The sequence below is a fragment of the Pomacea canaliculata genome, linkage group LG4 (assembly GCF_003073045.1).
Source record: "Pomacea canaliculata isolate SZHN2017 linkage group LG4, ASM307304v1, whole genome shotgun sequence".
Classification (NCBI taxonomy): Eukaryota; Metazoa; Mollusca; class Gastropoda; order Architaenioglossa; family Ampullariidae; genus Pomacea; species Pomacea canaliculata.
Genome location: NC_037593.1, coordinates 18,653,248 through 18,676,487, shown reverse-complemented (window position 1 = coordinate 18,676,487; position 23,240 = coordinate 18,653,248). Strand labels below are relative to the sequence as shown.

General features: G+C 40.2%; 3 protein-coding genes across 4 annotated transcripts; all 3 read left to right on the top strand.

The window, feature by feature from the left end:
• Positions 1-1,252: 1,252 nt before the first annotated feature.
• On the top strand, positions 1,253-10,821 carry LOC112562772 (beta-1,3-galactosyl-O-glycosyl-glycoprotein beta-1,6-N-acetylglucosaminyltransferase 4-like). Of its 2 annotated transcripts, XM_025236249.1 has the most exons (7): positions 1,253-1,848; positions 2,111-2,181; positions 6,414-6,940; positions 8,042-8,210; positions 8,818-9,065; positions 9,169-9,398; positions 9,931-10,821. In XM_025236249.1, the coding sequence occupies exons 3-7, from the start codon at positions 6,432-6,434 to the stop codon at positions 10,257-10,259; spliced, it is 1,485 nt and encodes a 494-aa protein (XP_025092034.1). In that variant the 5' UTR covers positions 1,253-1,848; positions 2,111-2,181; positions 6,414-6,431; the 3' UTR covers positions 10,260-10,821. The 2 variants fall into 2 exon arrangements, with proteins under 2 accessions (XP_025092034.1, XP_025092032.1); XM_025236247.1 differs by lacking the exon at positions 2,111-2,181 and having other exon boundaries at positions 1,254-1,848.
• Positions 10,822-10,963: 142 nt separating this feature from the next.
• LOC112562776 (beta-1,3-galactosyl-O-glycosyl-glycoprotein beta-1,6-N-acetylglucosaminyltransferase 3-like) lies at positions 10,964-15,689 on the top strand. The gene is made up of 7 exons (XM_025236253.1): positions 10,964-11,394; positions 11,572-11,663; positions 12,990-13,170; positions 13,430-13,598; positions 13,999-14,246; positions 14,340-14,566; positions 14,999-15,689. The coding sequence occupies exons 2-7, from the start codon at positions 11,582-11,584 to the stop codon at positions 15,322-15,324; spliced, it is 1,233 nt and encodes a 410-aa protein (XP_025092038.1). The 5' UTR covers positions 10,964-11,394; positions 11,572-11,581; the 3' UTR covers positions 15,325-15,689.
• A 2,570-nt stretch (positions 15,690-18,259) lies between these two features.
• LOC112562773 (N-acetyllactosaminide beta-1,6-N-acetylglucosaminyl-transferase-like) lies at positions 18,260-22,849 on the top strand. The gene is made up of 8 exons (XM_025236250.1): positions 18,260-18,652; positions 18,995-19,106; positions 19,440-19,533; positions 19,845-20,025; positions 20,310-20,478; positions 20,815-21,062; positions 21,614-21,840; positions 22,098-22,849. Exons 1-8 carry the CDS (start codon positions 18,534-18,536, stop codon positions 22,418-22,420), a joined length of 1,473 nt encoding a protein of 490 aa, XP_025092035.1. The 5' UTR covers positions 18,260-18,533; the 3' UTR covers positions 22,421-22,849.
• The last annotated feature ends 391 nt before the right edge of the window (positions 22,850-23,240 follow it).

Sequence of the window (23,240 nt, the reverse complement as noted above, 5' to 3'; positions counted from 1 at the left end):
GGTTCGGGTTAGTCATTTTTATCTCCCCCTCCCCTGTACTCTGTTGACATCCCTGTTGGCAGCGTGCGTGTCTAATCGACATCTTGTCATAATTCGACAACAAAGTAAACTGTACATTGTAGCAGGACTGTTAGTTCAGCGATTAGAGCTGTGCTTTTGTGATTTGTTATTAACAGTGTTATCTCAGTTACAAAATCTTACCCAACAAATGGGTTCATTCGATTGTCCTTTAAAAATTATATAGTTATTTAGTCACATAGAGTTCAATAATAATAATATAGTCACATAGAGTTCAACAATTACATAGTTATAAAGTTATACAGTGACAGACCTATACAGTCAGAGTTATGCAGTTATAATTAGAAAGTTCGTACAGTAAAACTGTCCAAGAAAGAAAGCTGTCGGCAAATATGAAAAGCTTACCTGGATGAAAGATGTGAGCGGGACTCGAGTTTAGTCTTGTGGCCTGTAGACCCACTGAGGCTCGGTTATTCACAGTTGTTTTGTAGTAGTATATGGAAAAGAAAATCCTTTACAATGATACTCTCAGTGTGAATAATCTCAATAGGACTGGTAAACACTTAAATCAATCCAGTTTAGTCAGACCAGTCCAATCCAGTAAGTCCATTCAGTCCAGTCGAGTCATGATAATCAGTTGCGAAGAAACTCGACAATTACATCAAAATGTTTGATAATAGCAACAATAAATGTTTTGGTGCAACTTTCATCTAAAATAAATCCTTTGGGGGCTGTACTTGTGAAGCGAAAGCAAGTCACTGTCCTGGGGCAGTGTGGGAAACCCAAAGAATGTGTCGTTTCCGAGGTTATAAAGTGTAGACTAAGCCCCGCAGAAAATTTTACCACTAAAGCCATAGTTTTAAAGTGGTAGCAAAAATGCCCTGTAGTAAAGGAACATGAAATGGTGTCGCTGGGGTTCGGATAATACTACATTTTACTACAAAAATAAGATGTTTTCCTTGAGATCCCCATTTTGCTCTGGGGAAAGGACTTGCGCTTTATAGCCACAACACCCAATAAATTTGCAATTACAATTCACTACAACCAATTCATCTTCGACAAGCTCAGACGACCGTGCATTATCTCCAAACTTGAAGTACTCAGACACCACCATTCCAACGGAAAGATCACAGCACGTGCGCAACCAATCGTCATCACACTCATTTCCGTAGCCCCGCCCCCCATCGTGTAAGTGACACGAGTGTTCCGTTACGAGTCCTTGAAATCAAATTTAAGACCTCTCATCCCAATTTCGATGCACTGCGAGAGCTCCGGAGATGATTGTCTTGGCTTAGTCGCCGATCATGGATATCAGTCCGACATAAAGTCGCGCATCACGACGCCAATGGCGGTCCGGCAGCGAGGCGGTACAACGCTTGCATGCCATCGATACAGTCAGGACCAAACGATTCTTGCCTAGGGTACACCTTTGTCTGGGTGTTACACCTGCTCACCAGGCTGCCTGTCAGAGTTTTTCAAGAAGAAACACTATTCAGATACAACCCCCAGAATAGCTTTTGCTCTGGCCGGTGATCCATCCAGTTATTACTCAGACTCAGTGTTCATCAACAGCAATATGACAACGTGTATGCAGATAATTCACAGATTTTGCATTTACGACTGATGCAATATTGAGATTTGCAAGAGCAGTTTCTGGAACACCAAGGAATATTTTCTATTGACCCTTTGCTGAGAGCATGAAGACACTGATATCGATGGACGATACGAATCGTACAGGACAAGCGGTGCACCCTACCCACGGCGCCGTTGCTCAACTACGTTTGAGGACACTTCTCCGAGTTTCGCCGAGGCTGGAAGTTTCAAAACAAAGTAAGGGAGTTTCAGAAATTTGCATTTATTAGCAGCTCATGAGAGCTTATTGTTTTCTCGTTTACTGATAAGTGACTGACATTGTTCGTGAAATGTGTTGTCCTACAAAGCTAAACTTTGATTTACTAATATTAACAAAACTCGACTAGTTTGAAGTAACTATGACCTGAAAAATCCTAAAAGTTTTATTTTTAAGGCTATCCTGTGTAAAGAAAGGGTTTTCTTATAAAAACACGTTTTCAAATAATGTGTCTATTTTTAGGAAAGTCCTATCAAGATTGGTAGTTGAAAGAAAATCGTCGTCGCCATTACAGTTCAGTAACAAAGAAGGAAGTATAAAATGTTTTCCATGCATTTTATTTAAAATAGCTCGGTTTTCTTATTATTTAACAACATATTTATCCGAAAATGTAATCTTTGTGTGAAGGTATTATTCTTACTGGTATCTATGACAACCAAATCTTTTTGCAACAGAACTTTTCGGTTTTGAGTCCCCTCGTCATGTCGGGTCTGTCTTCTTTCTCTCGGTACTCAGCATTTCTTTCTTACAGCCAGTAAATAATACAGATTACCTGTATTCACAAGTAATAAGTCGCACCTTCAAAATCTAGTACATAAAACTGTTGTGAATACCAGGATGAAAATTCCTCAAGTGCAACCTGAGCATTTAGTAGCTCGAGACACCAGGACACATGAGTGAAAAATAAAAAACAAAACAAAACCAAAACAAGAGTGCTCGGTCACTACAATTCATTCAAAAATTCTAGTACATTTTCATTGTGCTCATAAAAGTTTAAGCAGGATAATACCGGAAGGTTTATCTTCTTTTGATTGTAAACAAAGCGGAAGGTGAATAGAATTAGACTTTGCCATGACAACAGCACGAATACTGCCATCCTTCATGTCAGTGCCTTCCATAAACCGTTATACTGCTCTGTCCCTACTTTGTGCTTTCTTTCGTTGTTGTTAGTAATATTGTTTGGTATTAACTGAATAATTTTGCTTTTCTACTCTTTTTGCACACAAATAATTTTATTGACTCGCCAGGAATGTAATAAATGTGCGCTTGAGTTTGTTAGTATTTTAATCTACATTTAATACTGTGTTTAACGGGCCAAGCACATACAAATACATGTAATTTCGGTACATACAGTTCTTTGCATGATTGTTCAGGTTGGTCTCTTTGGTCTCTGGGACCCTTTGTTCTGCTTTGTTCTTTTCTTTATTTTTTCTTTTCCTTCGTCGTTAATTTCTGTTTAGTACTGTTCCCACTCATGCCGGTCAGTCTGTACACTGAGGGACGATTGGGGACATCGCCGCCATCGGGCGTTTGTCTGTTGAGTCGGTGTGGCTGTGAGCGTGCTTGCGAGAGTGGAACGTGTGGACCACCATTGTGCTCGTCCCTGTTGTCACACCCTCCTCTGCAGCTTGATGAAGTTTACAGATTGTCCTCAATATTGCGTTTAACAGTCTTATTTCCATAGTGTGAGCCTAAACTGAGGCAAACGCAAACACGAGCCCAGGTATAAGTATCTAATTAAAAAACATATCAGCTTTATAACGCCACGAAAGTGCACCTACCATGAAACACATCTCAAGAGAGCAATTAAAAAAAAAAATCTTACACATACAATTCGAACAGTTCAAATTCAGGCCATTGCTTAATTCGTGTTCCTTCATAAACTTTAAGTGCCTTGCAAGGTTGACTCCACACAGAGGATGTCACACAACAGGAATGTACTTTTGCGAGGTCATAAAAATACTGGAAAATGCCGCCAATTGTAAAAAATATGAAAGGGCTTTCTTCTAGTTTTTTTTTTAAATAACTTTTTAAGAACTAGAATGTGAACTGTTTTCCGTTCTACTTGCAAGTTGTCAAGATAAACTTTCAGCAGCTGTTAAATGTTTGAAGATTTTATTGACCAAACACATTAGTGCCAGTTGTAGCAGCACAGTGATATATAACGAACAAATATTTGATGTGCTCTTTGTTAAAAACTGTTGAGATTAATGATCACATGAAACTCTGTGATCACAGTGGGAGTGGTTGTGTGGCCGCCTTCTTCCCGCGACGTTCGGGTGGATTCATTGTTCACAGGGAAACGCCTTTACTCTGACTGTTTTTCTATAAAAGCTTGTTCCCTCTAGAACAGACCTGGGCAAAGGCCGGCCCGCGGGCCGGATCCGGCCCGCCTCCTGTCTCTGACCGGCCCACCCGCTCAATCAACAAGCCAAGTAATCTCCAAACTTTAAAAATAAAATATCGCCTCGGTGAACCCAGGGTCTCATCTCTCCACCCTTCCAACTAAACAACGCCATCACCAACGTGTCCACGACCAGAGGTTTGCAGTCGAAGCAAGTCATAAAAAGATGTAAATTAATCGTTCTCTTATTTTTACAGCACACTAAGTCCTCACTACTTCTATACATCTTAATGGTATACATATATAATTATATACACATATACACACTGTGTTTGGAATGTTGATTGCGAGGAGACAGTTATGCACAAGAATAAATAATATTTATCTTTCATATTTTTATTAGCTGTAGGCAATAATAACGAGTGTCAAGTTACCTCTTCAAGCACATATTTACATCGCCATATCTTCTTACAATATCAGCCAGTAATTACTACACACTGTTGCATGGAGTCCATCATTGACTGAAGAAGTAAACTGAATTAAATAAAATAACTGCTGTACCTTTTTATCTGGAAAACACAGGTTAAACAACAGAGGTATATTCGTCATATTCTTGTCATCAGAATAAAGCTGAAATTTTGCGAAAAAATCTATTTCAAAATAAGCTTTCTAAATATTTCTAAGAGGAGAAAAATCCCTAATTGAAATAAATATATGGATATGTAGATGTGCATATGAACAAACACACACACGTGGGCATGATTGTGTACAACCGACCGCACTTTATGTATCACAGGCCTCTAGCAAAATTAATTTTGTTTCTAAAGTAAGCAGTCTTATCTGAAATGACAATGTTATCTAATCCATAAAGACAATAATTTTGAATCATTATAAATAATAAAACATTTTCTACAGTAATTTTAGCCCATCTTAATAATAGTACTAGGTGCTTTCAGGTTTGTAATCACTGATAACTTTAGTGTTTTTATACAGGTGAATGTGAGGCATTCTCAAACCTCCATCCGCACAGTTTTCTCTGAAGCACATCTTCTAGTCCCATTATGTTTACTATCCCCGATGATTTCAAAAGCATAGTCTTTGAAAATATCTGTATGTCTTGAGCGGGGGAGAAGGGGTAGGGCAGTAATATCCATAAATAAATTAATTAATATTAACGACCTTAGGATAACCAGTTTACTCATTTGTGTGATTTCTCCTTTAAGCCAATATTTCACTAAAACAATATTACTGAACTAAATGATTTTTGTCTTTTCAAAGTTTAATTGTAATCCCGTAATTTTAGTTTGTTATTCTGTTCTCATGTTTTATGTATTCATATCTTCCTCATACCTTGATGTCCTTTTTATATTAACGGCAATGGCTGTTTCCACGTAAACCCCTTTTATCTAACTTTTTGAATGAAAATGATTATTTTGACTGTCAGAGCTCGCGACGATGATCTGGTCCATGATAGGGAGATGCATTTTGCATTTGGTTTCCCGTGCCACAGGCGATTAAACCCCTCAGCAGCCCCTCAGAAACCACAAAAACCCAGTCTTGTCACCAACCGACACCATCTACACAGCCTGCCCTAGCCCTGCATTTGAGAAGAAATACTGAGACACAACCCCGGACAAGTCAAATCTTTGCTTTTTTGTGTTTCTATTTTCTTTATTGTTTCATAGCATAAACATTAGAACTGTCATTGGTGGTGTGGCGGTAACGCTCAGTGGCTCATGCTTAATAATAATAATAATAATAATAATAATAATAATAATAATAATAATAATAATAATAATAATAATAATAATAATAATAATAATAATAATAATAATAATAATAATAATAATAATAATAATAATAATAACAATAATAACAATAACAATAATAATTTGTAAAGCGCATACCCACACTCCTAAGGAGCATGCTCTTAGCGCTTAAGAACAAGAACGAAACATGGACAGCATATGAGGGACAGGAAAACACACAAATAACAGGAATTATAAAAGAATAAACAAACGTAGTAAAGGAAAAATAAAATCAAATACAGAAAACACAAAGAGGAAAAAAATAACAGGAACAAGAGGTGAGAGTAACATGATATTGCAAAGGGTGTGACAAAGGACTAGCATTATGGGAAAGGTTGTTAGGAGTAATGTTTACAGAAGAGACACAAATGGCTGACACAGGGTGAATTTGCTGGAGCTTATGGCTGACTCTCCCATCCCACCAAACTCAACGAATTTACATTATTTAGTTTAGTCCTATTGTATAAACATTAATAGAATCCCTGTTGAAGTCTTTCCTGTAATATGATCTTGTGACAATATTGTTTTGTCCACAGCCGCCCACCATGCTTATTGTTGATTATATTTACTTTGTACATGGATGCTAATTTGAACTCGTCCTTTTCTCTCACAGCTCACATCGATCATCACAATGAGACGAAGAGCGAAGTTTGTCATCTCCTTTTACCTCAGCATCCTAGCAGTGTTTATCGGGACGGTCTGTCTCATGGGTCTACAGGACCTTCAGCGAGAAGACAGGGCTGCCATCAGCAGATGTCAGAGTCTTCGGACAGAGTTATGTCCATTACAAGATACCAAATTTTTGCTCGCTGTGTTTCAAAAAGAACAAATTGTCAGAGAAGTGAAGGTCGTGTCTGAGAAATCAGAGACCAGAAGACGGTCCCATTCCGAATCAGAGTTTGCAGGGCAGTCCAGCGACACAAATCGTGTGGAAAAGTTCTCTTACTCTCAGAACTTTCCTAATTTGTATCAGCCAGTGCTTTCTAACGGTTTAAACTGTACAAAAGTATGGATGGGCGACAGTACTGAGCTAACGCGCGCAGCTTCTTTGATGAACATGTCCCTCAACCCACCCAGACGTCCAGAAGGGTTTTACGACTTCATTACCCGAGACTGTGTTCAATATCGCAAAGAAATGGGGTAGGTAAACATCAACTCCTCCATCGTCCATGGCATTTTATCTCCCAGTCTATTGAAAACAAGAGACACGGTCGTAAAACGCTTGCCTAAGGTGTGCATTAGCTCATCCTGTCTGACACACACTCACACCCCCACACACACACACCCACACACACTCATATCCACACACACACACATATACAACGACCATAGAAATCTCACAAAGGTTCAAGGAGTGAAGGCGAATGTAATAAAACGATATATATTTATTATAGCGCTAGAGATCTTGGGGAGGAACTGTAATTAAATTCTGTCTTGAAGCATGTTCTACAACACTAACTTTTACGTGGTTGTCCGTGATGGCCCTCAAAGTTAGTCGCTTGACATTATTTTATACACTAAATTTTATTTCACGTTGTTCCTTTTGGAAAACATCAGATAACAGATATCCTCGGATAACATCAGCTTGCTTGATGTATCTATTATGGTCTTCTTGTATTCCTCGACACCTGGTATCAGGCAGAGGTCAGTCCATCATAAAGCATTTACATTAGAACGACTATATTAAGCAACGTAGTCACTTAGGGTGCGGTCAACAATATTAATACAAACAACAATTAATCGTCCAATAATTTAATGTTGCACCAGGATTTCGTTCACTCTTAAGAGGTAGATATGTGACCAATATTTTAATAAATTTAAAGTACAGATGTTGATGCTGCTGCTGATGATGATCATAGAGCGCTTTTCCAGATCACACAAAGTGCTTTACAGAATTAAAAATACACAAATAGACAAATACATAAAATTAAAATTATAATCTCATTCGTTTTTCTTGCGCTGATACATATATAAACATAGCAAACATCATGCAGAGTATAACAGTGCTAGGACAGTGCTTTTTTTCCCTAAAAAGAAAAAAGTGATTTAAGTTAAAATGTGATATTCTTGTGATATTTCGTTGGTTAGAGATTAGTGTATTAGAGACTTTCCCATGCTGCCTTATCCTTACACACGGAGTAATGTAACCACTCAACAGCCACCTCAACTCAGACGGCGACGCTTTAACCCCTCGGCTATACTCTTCCCTTACCTTTGACCTTAGTCTCGGCCTCATGGCAGGTACATCGAGCAGGTGAGTGAGGAGGAGAAGGCGTTTCCCCTGGCCTTCAGCATCCTGCTGTACAAGGACGTGGAGCAGGTGGAGCGACTGCTGCGTGCTGTGTACCGACCTCACAACCTCTACTGTCTGCACTCTGACCTCAAGACCAGCGCTCACCTGCAACGCCAGGTAACCGTTTGAAATCGGACAGTAAATCAGGTTATCAGCAATAAGACCGAGCCATCATGATCTAGCTTTGACATCTTTATATCTAAGCCGAAAACATCAAACGTGTGTTTTTAATTTAGAAAAAAAACCCAACTATGAACAGTGATTCGTTTCAAAAGAAGTAAGGATTATCTGTAAGCTCTGTAAGCTTTAAAAGCAATATCACTCTTTCACTTCAAATGCATTTTGCATTAGTGATGGTATTAGAGAGTGAAGCTAAAGGCACATGCAGTTCCCATGAACTCTCTGCAACGCAGTCGATTGTGTCGAGTGTGTTTACACGAGTCAGCAAACTAAGACCGTTATTAAATGGAGGCGACAGGGAGCTAGCCGTTTGTGTTTAAATTACAGACACTGATGCTGTGAAATCTTTCCGCTCACAATTTCGGTTTAGAAGAGAATTCACCGTGATATAGTCTTAGAATACTCACCTCGCAAGGGAGCTGATGACATCAGTCGACAAAAAAAAAAAAAAAAAAAAAAAAAAAATAGAGAGTGATGTCAGGTTTGTGCACCATGTATGATAATACACTCTAGCATTATCTCCCTTATTTTTGCCCTCTTGCAGATTAAGGCCCTTGCCCAGTGTCTGCCAAACGTGTTCGAGGCTCCTCGGCAGGTCAACGTGACCTGGGGAACGTTTACGGTCCTTGAAGCCGAGCTTGTGTGCATGGAGGCGCTGCTACGCACCCACAGCACGTGGCGCTACGTCATCAACCTGACTGGACAAGAATTCCCACTGAAGACGAACAAGGAGCTGGTTGCTATACTGAGATCATATCGCGGAGCTAACGACATCTACGGCAGTGACCCGGGGTAAGTATCTGATATAACGGAAGACAGAAATCGTCTTTGTTGGTTGCCACCAGATGTCTCTCACTCCCCCTTGCTGCCATGAATTTAAAACTTTGATTTGCAGGAGGCAGTGGTCTTTCCGCTGGACGTCCGCCGGGCCTCCTCCACACAACATCACGCCCGCCAAAGGACCCGTGCACGTGGCAGCGTCACGTGGCTTTGTGGACTTTGTGCTGAACTCACCAGTGGCTCAAGACTTCCTGCAGTGGGCTAAAAATACCTCGGTGCCTGATGAAACCTTCTTCGCCTCCATGAACAACCAGCACCAGCTCGGCATTCCTGGATCTTACACGGGTATGCATCGGGTGTGGTTTTTATGTGACACTATACACTTTAGCTTTTTGCCCTCGTTAGATTAGTGCAATCTTCAGAACTCGGAACTATTTTTGTATCTTAGTCTACCTTTTTCGTATTTGTTACTACAGGCACTACTTTATCTTTAGCTATCAATATAGGAAAGAGAGCAGCGAAATTATTAGTTCATGGGAGACAATCTCGGACTAACTGCAATGCGTATTCTCCCTTTCATCACACTAGGCCTATAGTTACTCTCGTCATCGTGATTTTTGTGTTTTGTTTACATGTAATAAATGTTTACCTGTGTCCTAAAAATGATCAGCCAGTAACCGTTCAAAATTTCTCAGAAAATGACGACTGTGAGTCTGCAGAGAAAAATAAGACAGGATAAAGTTTAAATCACAGACGAGTTTGAAAGAGTGTGCTGAAGAAAGTGAAAAAAAAAATATTAGTGGCAATTCTTTTGTGTTCCAAAACTCAACGATATCATTTTGATGCAGCAACATCACCTGTCTTGTTTTTCTTTCAGGGAACACCTCCTCATCTCGCCGCATCATGCTGAACAGGCTGAAAGTATGGCGGACGTCCAAATGGCCGTGTCGTGGACAGATAGTCAGGTCCATTTGTCATTTCGGACCCCTTGACCTGAGTTTCATCGTCAAACACCGACACATGTTTGTCAACAAGTTTACTTACGACTACCTTCCTCTGGGGTACGACTGTCTCGAACAGTGGTACTTTGATAAAATCAAGAAGGAAAGCATGCTGGGAAAAGTGGATATTGACACGAGGTATTACGAGAATCTCGAAATTGTGAAATACGCCTTGAGAATAAATTCCACGACAGAAAGGAGATAGACATGCTGCTGTGTTCATGATCAAAAAGCAGAACTATCTTGACATTTATATATTTTGAAAACGCACGTAACGATTTTGAAATTTGAATTTTGGAAACGAAGACGTTTGACTCAATTCTCAGACGTTTCCACAGCAGTGAAACTAGTATCAACTGTATATCAAACCACGAACTTGTATTACTGGAACGACTTGCAGACGATTTTTCCAGCTAACTACTAAAACGAGGCTCGTGTATAGAAAGCTTCCGGTTTAGTCAGATTCATTGTTTAGGCTCGCCGAGACTCACAGCGGATCACTTTAAAAACACTGGTGTTAAAATATCAATGTCTGCAGAGATACTTCGTTAACTTTAACCCTCTTCTTTCCACGCAGCGTTACACTGCTCTTACTCTTACGCTTACGCGCTCATTCTTGATCTCTTTATTCATTATTTTTTGTTGTTTAACACTGTTAGTGCTGAATGAGATATTGTTCTTGTCATTTTTGATGTTGTTTATAATGTGGCAATAAAACGAACGAATTTTCAAGGTATTTGTGCATGTGAAATAATATTTCTAGCGTTGGCAACGTCCCATATGAGCTGCCCAAGCAGGGTGGGGATGAAACATCAAGGTCCTCCCTGCTCTGAATTCAGTCACCGGTTATACGCCCTGCAAAAATGAAAACAGCAAAGAGTGCTAGAACTACAGATAAGCCTGATCATCCACCCACAGTCGGGCTAAGCAGCCATACAGAAGGACAGGTTGGCGGCAATGTAACTGAATTGACTTTATAAGATAAATAAAACTACTGATGACCTACATTAGCTAATTGCCTCTGATGATAACTGCAGACGTTACACTATACTTAATTAAACATTGTTCTTAGCATCATAATGAGCATGTATGTATACATTCATACATGATAAACGCATTTCAAATGAGTAAGTACACTGTTCACAAATCCAAAGACAACAGAGACCTTATCACTTGAAAGGTCGTGGCCCTGACGGACCCACTTCGATAATGGGGAAGATAGAAGGCCGGTGCTTGTTGCTCTACCTGGGTGTGTTCTTCTTCTCTTCATTTACTGATAACAGATGTGTGTCGGAGCGACTGGCACGCTCCCACCGGTGACCGCAACACGATGTTCACTTGTAAGCAAAAGTTCGTTCTTTTAGGTATTATAATACTGAGAAAGTGAACAAACAATTCTGTTTTCTTAACATTTCCTGTTGCCATGGTGTTGTTATTTGTAACGGATAAGTACAGGAAAGAATGCGCATGTCTGCGGAGGGTCCGTGACATTGTTGATTCTTGTACTATTGTCTCAGTGACTGCATCATGGAGCAGAAGACTGCGGCGTTCATGTCTTTGGTTTTCGTCTGTTTTCTCGTCACACTGGTGTACGTGTCCTGGGTACAAGGTACGTAGCTTTGTATTGCATCGTCCGGTCTTGTAAACCTTACAGAAAATCTGGCTGTCGTTAGCTTCGAACCGTAACCAGGAGATTTTGATGTAAAACTTAATCAGGCTGTGTTCTGACAGGTAAACGTTTATTGCTGTTATTTCAAAGTTAATGAACGCCGCACCAAACTGCTGTTATCGCTGTTATCTATCTTTCCACTTCTGAAAGAATAATGCCAAAAGACTGAGAGGACGAGTCGCTGCTGTGTTTCAGTAATAAATCTTCATGTCTTTATTCACTTCGGTTGCCTCTTGTTTTTTGTTTTCTTCTCTGTTACCATGACGACAGTGGGAACTAACGGAACTATTGACCGATTTTCCTCTCTGGCTTACTTCGTTCTCTTCAGTTCTGTTTTCCACATAATTATGATGAGATTGCTCTCACTATCTAGTTGTAAAATGTACCCCATCCCACCGCTTGACTGGGGTAGACATCACTGTGTACAATACATATTTGTGACACGTGACTTACTGTTTTACACAATTTAACCTAAGCTGAAAGTCTCTTTATTAACATTCAGAGCTGCAGACAGTGAAACAGAAAAATCATATTCAAGGGATGTTGTGAAACTCATTTGTTTGGGTATGCTTTCATCATGTATGGGTTACGGAATAAATAGAATGAAAACATGAATGTTTCGAATGCTTCTGAATGTTTTAACCTCTTAAAAGCGGTTTTACCGACCGACTCAATTATTTTATTATTATTATTATTATTATTATTATTATTATTATTATTATTATTATTATTATTATTTATTATTATTATTATTATTATTATTATTATTATTATTATTATTATTATTATTATTATTATTATTTTGTATTCAGGTTTTATTGAAATGATCATAAAATGAAAATCGATTTTCATGCAGATTTTAGTTAAACTCTCTGTCATTCCAAAAACCATTCTTAGTTCCAAGTATTTAGTTAATTTCAAAAGAGCATTTGAGATTTTATTGTTCTGGAAATATCCATAGTGATAATTTTATTGCAGCTACAGCTCTGTGGTTAAGAAGTGTTTATATTATATATAAATACTTGTGTGTGTGTGTGTGTGTGTGTGTCAGTAAGTCAGAGTACAGTACAAATGAACTTTCATGTCTATATTATGTTTACATTAATATGAAACATAGAAAACTTGATCAGATGTTGTACAACACCATGATGATGATGGTGATGATGAGGATGAGGATGTCATTGTTGTTGTTGTTGTTGTTGTTGTTGTTGTTGTTGTTGTTGTTGTTGTTGTTGTTGGACCTCACAACCTCTACTGTCTGCACAGTCAGCATCCCACCCCTATACTTGCCTCTAGTCGCAAGAGGAGTTAACTGCACCAAGGTTTGGCAAGGAGTGGCATCCGAGATATCACTCGCTAAAACTCTGGGGTCAGTACCTGCAACACGACCAAAGAACTTCTACTACAAGATCACGAAGGATTGCCCTACCTACCGGCGATTGACTGGGTAGGCTGTAGGGCAATAAACATAATAAAACAATAAGGATCTCTCCCAAGACCCACTCTTTCTTACATAAGTCTAAAGCGGGTTTAAAGTATACCACGTGGTCTAACCTACTTACCTTGTACGACATTAGAAACCTTAGTAACCTACATTGAGAAGTCAGGAGTTTTCATTCTAGTTGGTTGCGTTGTTGACTAAAGGAAGTTTTAAACTGAAAAAAAGAAAGCACACTAAAATGTTTGTAGGTCTGTTGATGCACCAGGTACGTGGAGCAGGTGAGTGAGGAGGAGAAGGCGTTTCCCCTGGCCTTCAGCATCCTGCTGTACAAGGACGTGGAGCAGGTGGAGCGACTGCTGCGTGCTGTGTACCGACCTCACAACCTCTACTGTCTGCACTCTGACCTCAAGGCCAGCACTCAGGTGCAACGCCAGGTAACTTTACCTTTCGTCACTCAGCAAGCACGCGTTTCCAACTGGACCTCACTGTGTTTTTGAAGAAAAGTTTTCGGTCAGTTCGCATGACTGACTATTAGTATATTTATTTATACAAAAAGTACTCATAAATCTTCAGACCACAATGGAACCTCAGTGTACACCTTCATGTCAGAAAAATGGAAATAGAATTTGATAGTTTAGATAATTTTTTACTTAAAAATATATATAAAGTGTGCATAAATATTTCTTTCATATTTAATACATAAAATTACTTTTATTTAGTCCAATACAAGGAGTGTTTGTCATCTTTGTGGCTAATGAGACACTAAAATAATTGACCTGAGACGAGCAGGATTTTATTTTCAAGTAAGAAAAACCTCGTGTTTTGTCCCCCAAGATCCGCGCCCTGGTCACGTGTCTGCCCAATGTATTCCAAGCACCTCGACAAGTCGACGTTCGCTGGGGCACCTTCACTGTCCTCGAACCGGAGCTCATTTGCATGGAGGCACTTCTCCGCAAGTCCAAGAAATGGCGGTACTTCATCAACCTGACAGGACAAGAGTTTCCACTCAAGACCAACAAAGAGCTGGTGGCCATCCTGAAAGCTTATCGTGGAGCCAACGACATCTTTGGAAAATACGCACCGTAAGCTTTGTAAAGACCTACATAATAAATACTAACAATAAAACGTGTTATAAATGTTAATGGAAGAGAACTAACATGGTGACTCCGCTACAGGAGTAATGCACACCGCTGGGACAAGGCAGGACCACCTCCACACAACATGACCGTCGCCAAGGGACCGGTCCACATGGCGGCGTCACGTGAGTTTGTGGACTTCTGTCTTCACTCCACCTACGCACGCGACTTCCTAGAATGGATTAAGAAAACAGATGTGCCAGACGAGTCCTACTTCACCACCTTGAATAACCAACATCAGCTGGGAGTTCCTGGAGCATACACAGGTTACTGATTTGTAATAAAACAATTTGTACGGATATATTTTATTTCTTTATATAACGAGTAGAATAAATTTAAATTATCTTTAAAATGTATTCTAAAACTAAACTACCAATTATGCAAACCTACTTTGGACAGTAAGTGCTACTCAGCCTCGCGTAGTATGGTTTCTGAGTAGAAGAGTGTTCAAGCATGAGCAGAAATATTTCTTTGACTGGCTAACAAGTGAATTCAATGTCAAGCGACCATTTCTCGGGATGTTGGAATGACTAAAATATCCGGATACATCCTATCTTCTAGGAATAGAATTTAGTATTTTTAGTTTTTAGAATAAATACTCAAAGTACACGCCGCTGTCGCAGCTGTGACGATATCTGCTGCTGTTTCTCTTGCATTGCTTTATGAGTTTTTGTTTTTGTTTTTGTTGTCCCACACAGGAGAGCTCGACTCCCCCAGGCGACAGAGTGTTAACCGCTACAAGTTGTGGTGGTCGTCGGAACAGAATTGCGATGGTCAGTGGGTTCGGGACATCTGCAACTTCGGCGTGGGCGACATCCACCGTATGGTGGGCAGCGTCTTCATGTTCGCCAACAAATTCTCCTACGACTTCCAACCCCAGGGGTTCGACTGCTTGGAGCAGTGGTACTTCTCGCGAATTCAGCGTGAAGAAGCTACTGGAGAACTGGACCTTGATGTACAGTTCTATCGCGACTTAGACATTGTGAAGCATGCGCTGAGAAAGAATGTAACGTTTCCTAGTTGAAAAAGTTGATAAATTCCTAGTCTGGATAATAAAATGTAAGAAGAAAGGACGAATAACTGGCAACGAAAAAAGTGACATCTGACACTGAATGGAAAAAAGCAAAGTAAGATTTATCCTGAGCATTTGTCTTCACCATCAATCTTCGATGTAAATACCAAATGTTTGATGGCATTATGGGATAGTTAGGTCAACAAGAGATGATGGTATAAGTAACAGTACATGAACGCAACCACCGCTGGACGTTTGTAAACAACTTAACGAAGACTTAGTGCCACCTTTTGTAAGCTACAAGTTGTTGGGTTTTTCTTTCACGTTATTATTCAATTAAATTTTCTTATAATTATTTATTACTTTTATAAAAAGAAATTAATGCACTCTTTTTGCGCGTTTGTTTGGTCTACGTTTGTGTGAAGTCACTACTGTTACCTCTACTCACCTGCGTTCTGTTCCTGGTTTTAAACCGGGTGGAAAGTGTGTCCCATAACTGGCGCAACTGGCAGCTGATCTGAAAACGAGACAAGGTAGAAGTGAATTGGGTGTGATGGGGTGGACCTCAGGTCACGAAGTTCGACACGGTCCTGTGAATATCAAAGTGCATCAGATCGTCAACCACTCTGCGCAAAACACAGTCAAGCTGATCAACAGATGGTGGGTGGAGCAGCGCCCTCTACAAGTGTCCTTTGAATACCCGTCTATCAATATTGCATAACGAACCAGTCGGTGTGAAAACTTGTCACCGATGATGGGCATCTGTGATTAAGTTTAATCAGTGCGGAGTAATGGTAAGTCGAGAAATCTTAAGTAACATCAACTAATTGGTCATTGGGCTGAGACTTGTTGACAGTGTCAGGAGAGAGAAGAGCCTGGGGTATCTGCCCTGACTTCATAAGTAAAAGCTCGAACACACACATGCTCACACACACACACAAACCAACTTCAGTGTCAGTGGCATCAGCTCACTGCACAAACGCCAACGTACACAGAATTGTTTGTCCGTGACTGGCTGTAAACACCGTGAGTCTTTGCGTCTGGGTCACCCTGGCTCCCATGACATTTATTCTGTTGTTTATCCTTTTTTTCTAGGCACACTCACTCGCGTTTTGTTCGTGGCGCATCGAGCGTCACAACTGTCGACACCCGTGCATGCGGCCCGTCCTTAGCATACTACCCGATGGTGGCCTCACCCGTACCCGCAGATGCACTGAGCAGAAACATGACGGAAACGACACGTATGTGTGTTGTGGGTGAAGTAGCCAATGGGGGACTAGTTGTGAAAAAGCTGAGGTAGCCTGATAACAGCCCATACTCCGCAGATGAACTGGAAAACAATGATATGCATGTGTGTTGTGGGTGTGGGTGGGGTGGGAGTGTCAGGTTAGTACTTTTTAAAATTTAATTTAAAAATTAAAATAGGGGTGGGGAAAGAGTTTGTTATCCACACGCAGACTAAGTGAGAGGGAGCTCGAGTGATAGAAAAAACAAAACTCCCAGTATCAAGGGTTTCCCGGCAGTCGGGTGCACAGATGCCAGATCACGTGACTAGCGGTACAGAGCGCTCCTAGATGACATTGAATCTCGGTGTTTCGCCATCAAATTGCTTCTTTGGACTCGCCGGACATCCTGCCTGTCGAACTGAAGTGAGTGTGAAGATTGTTTGCAACCAACTGCACAGTAAGTATCGGTTTCAGTTCAATCTCAAAGCAAGATGACCGCGCTAGGTGTGACAGGGACAGCGGGGTGGGCTCGTCTTCAAGATAGTGACAGCCATAGGGTGCTATCAGTCATGGTCAAATCATGAAAGTTAGTCATCTTTGCTGAAGCATTAGAGATGGAAATTAGCACCCATCATGATAACCGATCATTACATATTTTTAGATCATCAATCTGTTGAATAAAACTTCATCCAATCGTGAAAACCATTTTATTTAGAGTAACATTAGAGGCTGGTGTCTGGACATAATTGTCTTGGTCATGATAATTTAATTTCGCTTATTATGCTTGTTTTCCACAAGATATTTTAGATTCTTAAAGTTTAATTTTAAAAGAAAATACAATTTTATTTTATAACTTTTAACTAATAAATCCAAGTGAAAGTTACAATCTGGTATCCGCCTGATATTTCACTTTATTATTTTCATGTTGTATTTATTTGTTATTTATTTATTTTATTTTACTGACATTTGTATGTCGTATATTTCTTTGATATTTGTATCACGGTGGGTGCATTCAAAATTAAACATTATTAAGGACGAAAATCTTATTTTATAAATTATTTTTAATGTAGTCTCATAAACGGCGCCGTCACGTGATCATATGTTTGCATCTCATTATGAATTCAGAACGTTTTTAATTGACTTGGAATATAATATGAACGCTACACTTTCATTGCACTTCTCGTTATAATCGTCATCTACATCAACTCGAGTAGTTGCCGCTGACTCTTTACCAAAAGCTTGTCACTTCGACAAATGTTTGCAGCGCAGTTACCTCCCGCGGTCACGTGCTGCCATCACTCGTTGTTAATGCAGTCACGCTTGGCTGGACACGTCTTGTCTACACATCGCTATCTTCAAATCTCTTACTGTACTTTTTTTTTTAATTTTTATTTTGGTAGCTCTCACTTTCTGTATAACACTTCAACACATGACATCGAGATGAGTCGACGACTCCTCTCTGTTAGGTGCTGAGAGGTCAGAGACGGTCCCACCTCTAGTTGAAGGATTCATTTATTCTGTGTGTGAGAGAGAGAAAGAGAGAAATAGAGATGACGACAAGCAAAAACATTTATTTCTTCAGGACATGTGCCTTCAACCATGTTGGAATTTACAAGTCACACAATCTTAAAGCAGACCTGGACAAGGGGCGGCCCGAGGGCCGTGCGGCCCTCGGGCCGCCCCTTGCCCAGGTCTGCTTTAAGAGATGGCCACCTGGCCTAGGTAATGTTCCACATGCAATTCCTATTTAAAATTGGCATAAACATTAAACCTAGTGCTGTCTGTAACACCACAACACCACTGCTGTTTATGACAGTCAACAAGAGATGGTTTTAATAAACAACAAACTCGCTAACATCCTGCACATCTGGGTTTCCCCAAACATATCCCAAACTGTGTATGTACAGACCAACACACACACTAGACACACAGCTCGCTTGTCCTCCTTCGTGAAGCTCAACCAGGATATTGTAAGCTTCTCGTGGATGTCTCTTGATGTCAAACCTCGTCAACCGTGACCAGACCACATGGAGTACACATGGAGGAGCAACCCACCTGTGTCGTTGTCTACCCCACTATTTACAACTGACATTATGTAGATTTTTAGTACAAAAGTATGTGCCATATCTACTGGGGGATTATTTTTAAGCCCCATATTTCTGTCTGTAGAAGAGCAGCTTCAGCAGCCGGCAACTGGAAACACTTGTCCAGACTACAAGCTTCAGTCCGATTCCATTGTGACAGTTATGGGACTGTTAACTTTGATAGGTCATTAACTGTTAAATGAGTGCCTGCAAGATAATGTAGTTTCTATGAATAGTATGGTCTTCCCTACTATTGATAACAGACCGAAATATCCACAAATGATGCAGAAGTGTGAAAATGTTATCAGCATTAATTTGCAGACTGTGATGTGATATGTTATCTCTCCTAACCAGTTTAATTTTTATTCTCAGTTACACCTGTAACTTCAGTTCTGCTGTAGTTGTCATGGCGACAGATGGTGATTGGGAGTCAGTCCATACACTGTCTGCTCGTGAAACAGACCAGAACAATGGAAGAAGAAAGGTGAGTGGTCCACGTGAATGGCGTTGAGAGGATGAAGAATTTTACATGTTATGGACGTGTCTCGTGACAAATCAAAATATGTAATTTTTATATATATAAAATAACAGATTATTTCTATAATTTATTAAATGAATTTTAAAGATTTTTAAGCATTTTAAATAATAATCATTACTTACCTATCTGGGACAGACTGGATAACACACGGATAACATCTGCATGAACTTACCAAAAACTCAACAATCATTCCACAGACAATTCTGTTTTCTTAACATTTCTATTTTACATGTTGTTTGATTGACTCTTCTCGATCTGTCTCGATGGCTGCATGACAAGGTGCTACGAGCTCTGGAAGAGAAGATTGCCGTGTTCCTGTTTTTGATTTTCGTCTGTCTTTTCATCACACTAGTCAACATTGAATCGATAAGAGGTGAGTACTTGTGTATTGCCTGTTGCAGCTTTGTAAACATGTCCGACTATCTTACCCACGATGTGTTTGTCGTTAGTGCCATCGGCATTGCTGATAGATTAAGATGGAGGGCAAATGAAGCACCATCAATAGTCGTTTGTGTAATTGTTGTCAAAATAAAAAAGGCTTCTGATTGTGTCCTGTTGATTAGTGCTACAGAAACAAAGCAAAATCTGTAATCATTGCTTTATTTTTTCCTTCCTCAAAGAATAAAACTAGCATTCTGAGAGGATGAGTTCCTCCTCATCATCAATCATTATTATCTGCCACAGTTGACTTCCCACCATTAAACGTGTCTGTTCTGCCAAGTGGAGTTAACTGCACCAAGGTTTGGCAAGGAGACCTGTCTGAAATATCAGGGACCAAGTTTCTGTGGTCAGTGCCTGCAAGACGACCACCAGGCTTCTACGACAACATCACCACGGATTGTCCGAAATACCGGCGAGAGACTGGGTGAGATGTAACAAGACATAATATGTCAATAAGATCATAGATCATACACTAGCCACAGTCGAGATAGCAGTTGTCACCTCATGTAATATCTGTCGTTATCTGAGAAAGTTATGGAAGGTGAGGACTGACGAATCTTTTCTTCATTGGTCGCTGATCCTGTCCTCAAGCAAGATCTGGTCTTAGTCAGATCCGGGTTAAGGTGTACCACCTGGACCAATCAGCTTTACTTGTAGGTCATTAGAGAACATTTTATAAAAATAATTTGATTTGTTTGTGTGCATCAGGTACATCGAGCAGGTGAGTGAGGAGGAGAAGGCGTTTCCCCTGGCCTTCAGCATCCTGCTGTACAAGGACATGGAGCAGGTGGAGCGACTGCTGCGTGCTGTGTACCGACCTCACAACCTCTACTGTCTGCACACGGACCTCAAAGCCAGCGCTCAGGTGCAACGCCAGGTAACTTTACCTCTCGTCTTTCTTGCACTACGTCAGGTACATACATATTATTGCCCCACCCAGTCAGCAGGCTTGCAAAACCAACTTGATTTCGCACTGTAGTTCCTGAAATCGTAGGTCAGTTCCCTTGACCTTTTGTATCTCAGTTTATAAAAATCCTGTAAATTTTCAGAAAATAAATAGCTTGTGTGAGTACATTTATGTGCAAAAATGATTTACGAAATCTAGCGCAAAGTACAATTGTAATTTTTAATTGTCCGATCTTTAAAACAACAGAATGCAGGTCATTCATGCGAATCATTAGTGCTTAAAAAGTCGTGTGTTTTGTCCCCCAAGATCACAGCCCTGATAACCTGTCTGCCCAATGTATTCCAAGCACCTCGACAAGTGGAGGTTGTCTGGGGCACCTTCACCGTCCTCGAACCGGAGCTCATTTGCATGGAGGCGCTGTTGCGAAGGTCCAAGAGGTGGCGGTACTTCATCAACCTGACAGGACAAGAGTTTCCACTCAAAACCAACAAAGAGCTGGTGGCCATCTTGCAAGCTTATCGCGGAGCCAACGACATCTTCGGCAGATACGTACCGTAAGCTTTGCAGCCAATGATAGGCCTGCATAGTAAATAATTTGCATAGCGCAAAATCCCAGCCAACAGGCAAGCATGTTATAAGGACATTTTAATATAAGTGAAACAGCGAAAAGGTTGTAAAACAACAACAAGAAGAAAAACAATGTCAAAACTGGATTCTGGTAGTAAAAGGGGGATCACTGCAGACTTAACAATGAAGCCACATTTTCAAAAATTTTCAGAAAACTGAAGAACATGTTATACAATCCAACTTCAAAAATGATAAGAGAAAAAAAAAAACAGGCAGTGGAGGTAAATACAAACCTGAATATCCATTAGTGATATTCAAGTAAATAAATGTCAACACGTAACAAGGGGAACATAATTCCCCCAGCCTGCTAGACAAAGGGACTTAGCTCTCAGTTTTTACGTTACTTATACCTAATACAAGATATCAACACAATACCTTTAATATCCATAATGTACATGATACAATGGATCAAAAGTACTTATGAAATATTTATGAAAGAGGACATTGACAAACAAGTGTCATGCTGACTGTATTACAGGAGCTTTGCACACCGTTGGAAGAGAGCAGGACCACCTCCACACAACATGACCGTTGCCAAGGGACCGGTGCACATGGCGGCTTCCCGGGAGTTTGTGGACTTCTCTCTTCACTCCACCTACGCACGCGACTTGCTGACATGGATTCAGAAAACAAGTTTTCCTGATGAGTCCTTCTTCACGACTTTGAATAACCAGCATCAGCTGGGAGTCCCTGGAGCATACACAGGTCACTAAGTTTAAACTATCACAAATGCACGGAAATACTTTATATCGCCGTGTAACATTGACATTACTTTTGAAATTTATTATAAATTTTGATATCTTCCAAACCTCTGGATGATTTCCCGAGAGGTCCGAAATGATTTTCCATTATATCTGGAATTAATACTTTTATCTTTGTTCTCGTAAGCGACTCAACTGTGATGACATTTTTGTTGCTGGACTTGCTTCCCCTAACGATGCTTTCCGTGTTTTTCTTCACAGGAGAGCCAGACTGCCCGCAGCGACAGACTGTTAACCGCTATAAGGTTTGGTTTGACTTTTGGTCTGACCAGGAGTGTAACGGCAAGTGGGTTCGGCAGATCTGCAACTTCGGGCTGGGCGACATCCACCACATGGTGGACAGCGTCTTCATGTTCGCCAACAAATTCTCCTACGACCTTCAGCCACAGGCGTTGGACTGCTTGGAGCAGTGGTACTTCTCGCGAATTCAGCGTGAGGAAGCTACGGGAAGCCTGGACCTTACTGTCGGTTTCTATAGCAACTTAGACATTGTGAAGCAGGCACTGAGAAAAAGTTTAACCTAACCTTGTTACGAAAGGTGGCATTTTTTCCAGTTGTAACTTCTTCAGGAGGTACAAAATAAACCAAATTACAAAGCTTCAAATACAAGAGGAGGCAAAAGGGACATACAAAGATCAGACGACAGCCAGTTGTTACAGAAAAACCAGATACAATGGACTTAATTTTTAGAATATATTTTGACAGTGTATTCGGATATTTCCCCATATATACTGATTTATTCTGAATTATTACTGTTTTCTGATAGCATACCATAGTGGCATTTAAAACCTTTTGATACATGATGTATTATTTGTAGAAATGTTGGTGTATCGAGTGCTTTATTGTACTTATGACTTTTTGTTGCCATAATATAAACTTATGTTTAAATATATTGACTCAGCCGTAATGTTTTATAACGTTTCAGGTTTAATTTTATAATAAAACCGTTTAAAACCAAGTATAACATCTTTCCAGACATTACTTTGGTAATGAAAGTTATTGTAATTTATGGATAATGTTTGCCTGTGTCAACAACTTTGGTTACATGATTATCGCAATATCTTTCTATCTGTATTGTGTAGCGGTCAACGTATACCGGAGGAAGACGTATGACTATCCTACCTCCACCATTACCTTCGCACATACCCTCACTGCCACTCCCATCCCTGCCCCACAAAAGATGATTAAATTGATGTTCTGGACAATAAAAGGCAAAAAGAAATGATGAAGCGAGTGGCCACTGTAAAGTGATATCTTTCAGTCGACGTGAATAAGTTTTATCCCGAAGCACTTTGGTCACCGATTTAAAAACAATGTAATGAGATTTGTGATGGCTGATTATGA

What these genes read in the sequence shown, in the direction of transcription:
- LOC112562776 (XM_025236253.1), top strand. Translation starts at nt 11,582, where the DNA reads ATGGAGCAGAAGACTGCGGCGTTCATGTCTTTGGTTTTCGTCTGTTTT. An exon ending in GTACGTGTCCTGGGTACAAG is followed by an intron (nt 11,664 to 12,989) that starts GTACGTAGCTTT and finishes CTGTCTGCACAG; the next exon opens with TCAGCATCCCACCCCTATAC. An exon ending in ATCTTTGGAAAATACGCACC is followed by an intron (nt 14,247 to 14,339) that starts GTAAGCTTTGTA and finishes ACTCCGCTACAG; the next exon opens with GAGTAATGCACACCGCTGGG.
- LOC112562773 (XM_025236250.1), top strand. Translation starts at nt 18,534, where the DNA reads ATGTCAAACCTCGTCAACCGTGACCAGACCACATGGAGTACACATGGA. An exon ending in CAACATTGAATCGATAAGAG is followed by an intron (nt 19,534 to 19,844) that starts GTGAGTACTTGT and finishes TATCTGCCACAG; the next exon opens with TTGACTTCCCACCATTAAAC. An exon ending in AAATACCGGCGAGAGACTGG is followed by an intron (nt 20,026 to 20,309) that starts GTGAGATGTAAC and finishes TGTGTGCATCAG; the next exon opens with GTACATCGAGCAGGTGAGTG.
- LOC112562772 (XM_025236249.1), top strand. Translation starts at nt 6,432, where the DNA reads ATGAGACGAAGAGCGAAGTTTGTCATCTCCTTTTACCTCAGCATCCTA. An exon ending in CAATATCGCAAAGAAATGGG is followed by an intron (nt 6,941 to 8,041) that starts GTAGGTAAACAT and finishes GCCTCATGGCAG; the next exon opens with GTACATCGAGCAGGTGAGTG. An exon ending in CATTCCTGGATCTTACACGG is followed by an intron (nt 9,399 to 9,930) that starts GTATGCATCGGG and finishes TTTTTCTTTCAG; the next exon opens with GGAACACCTCCTCATCTCGC.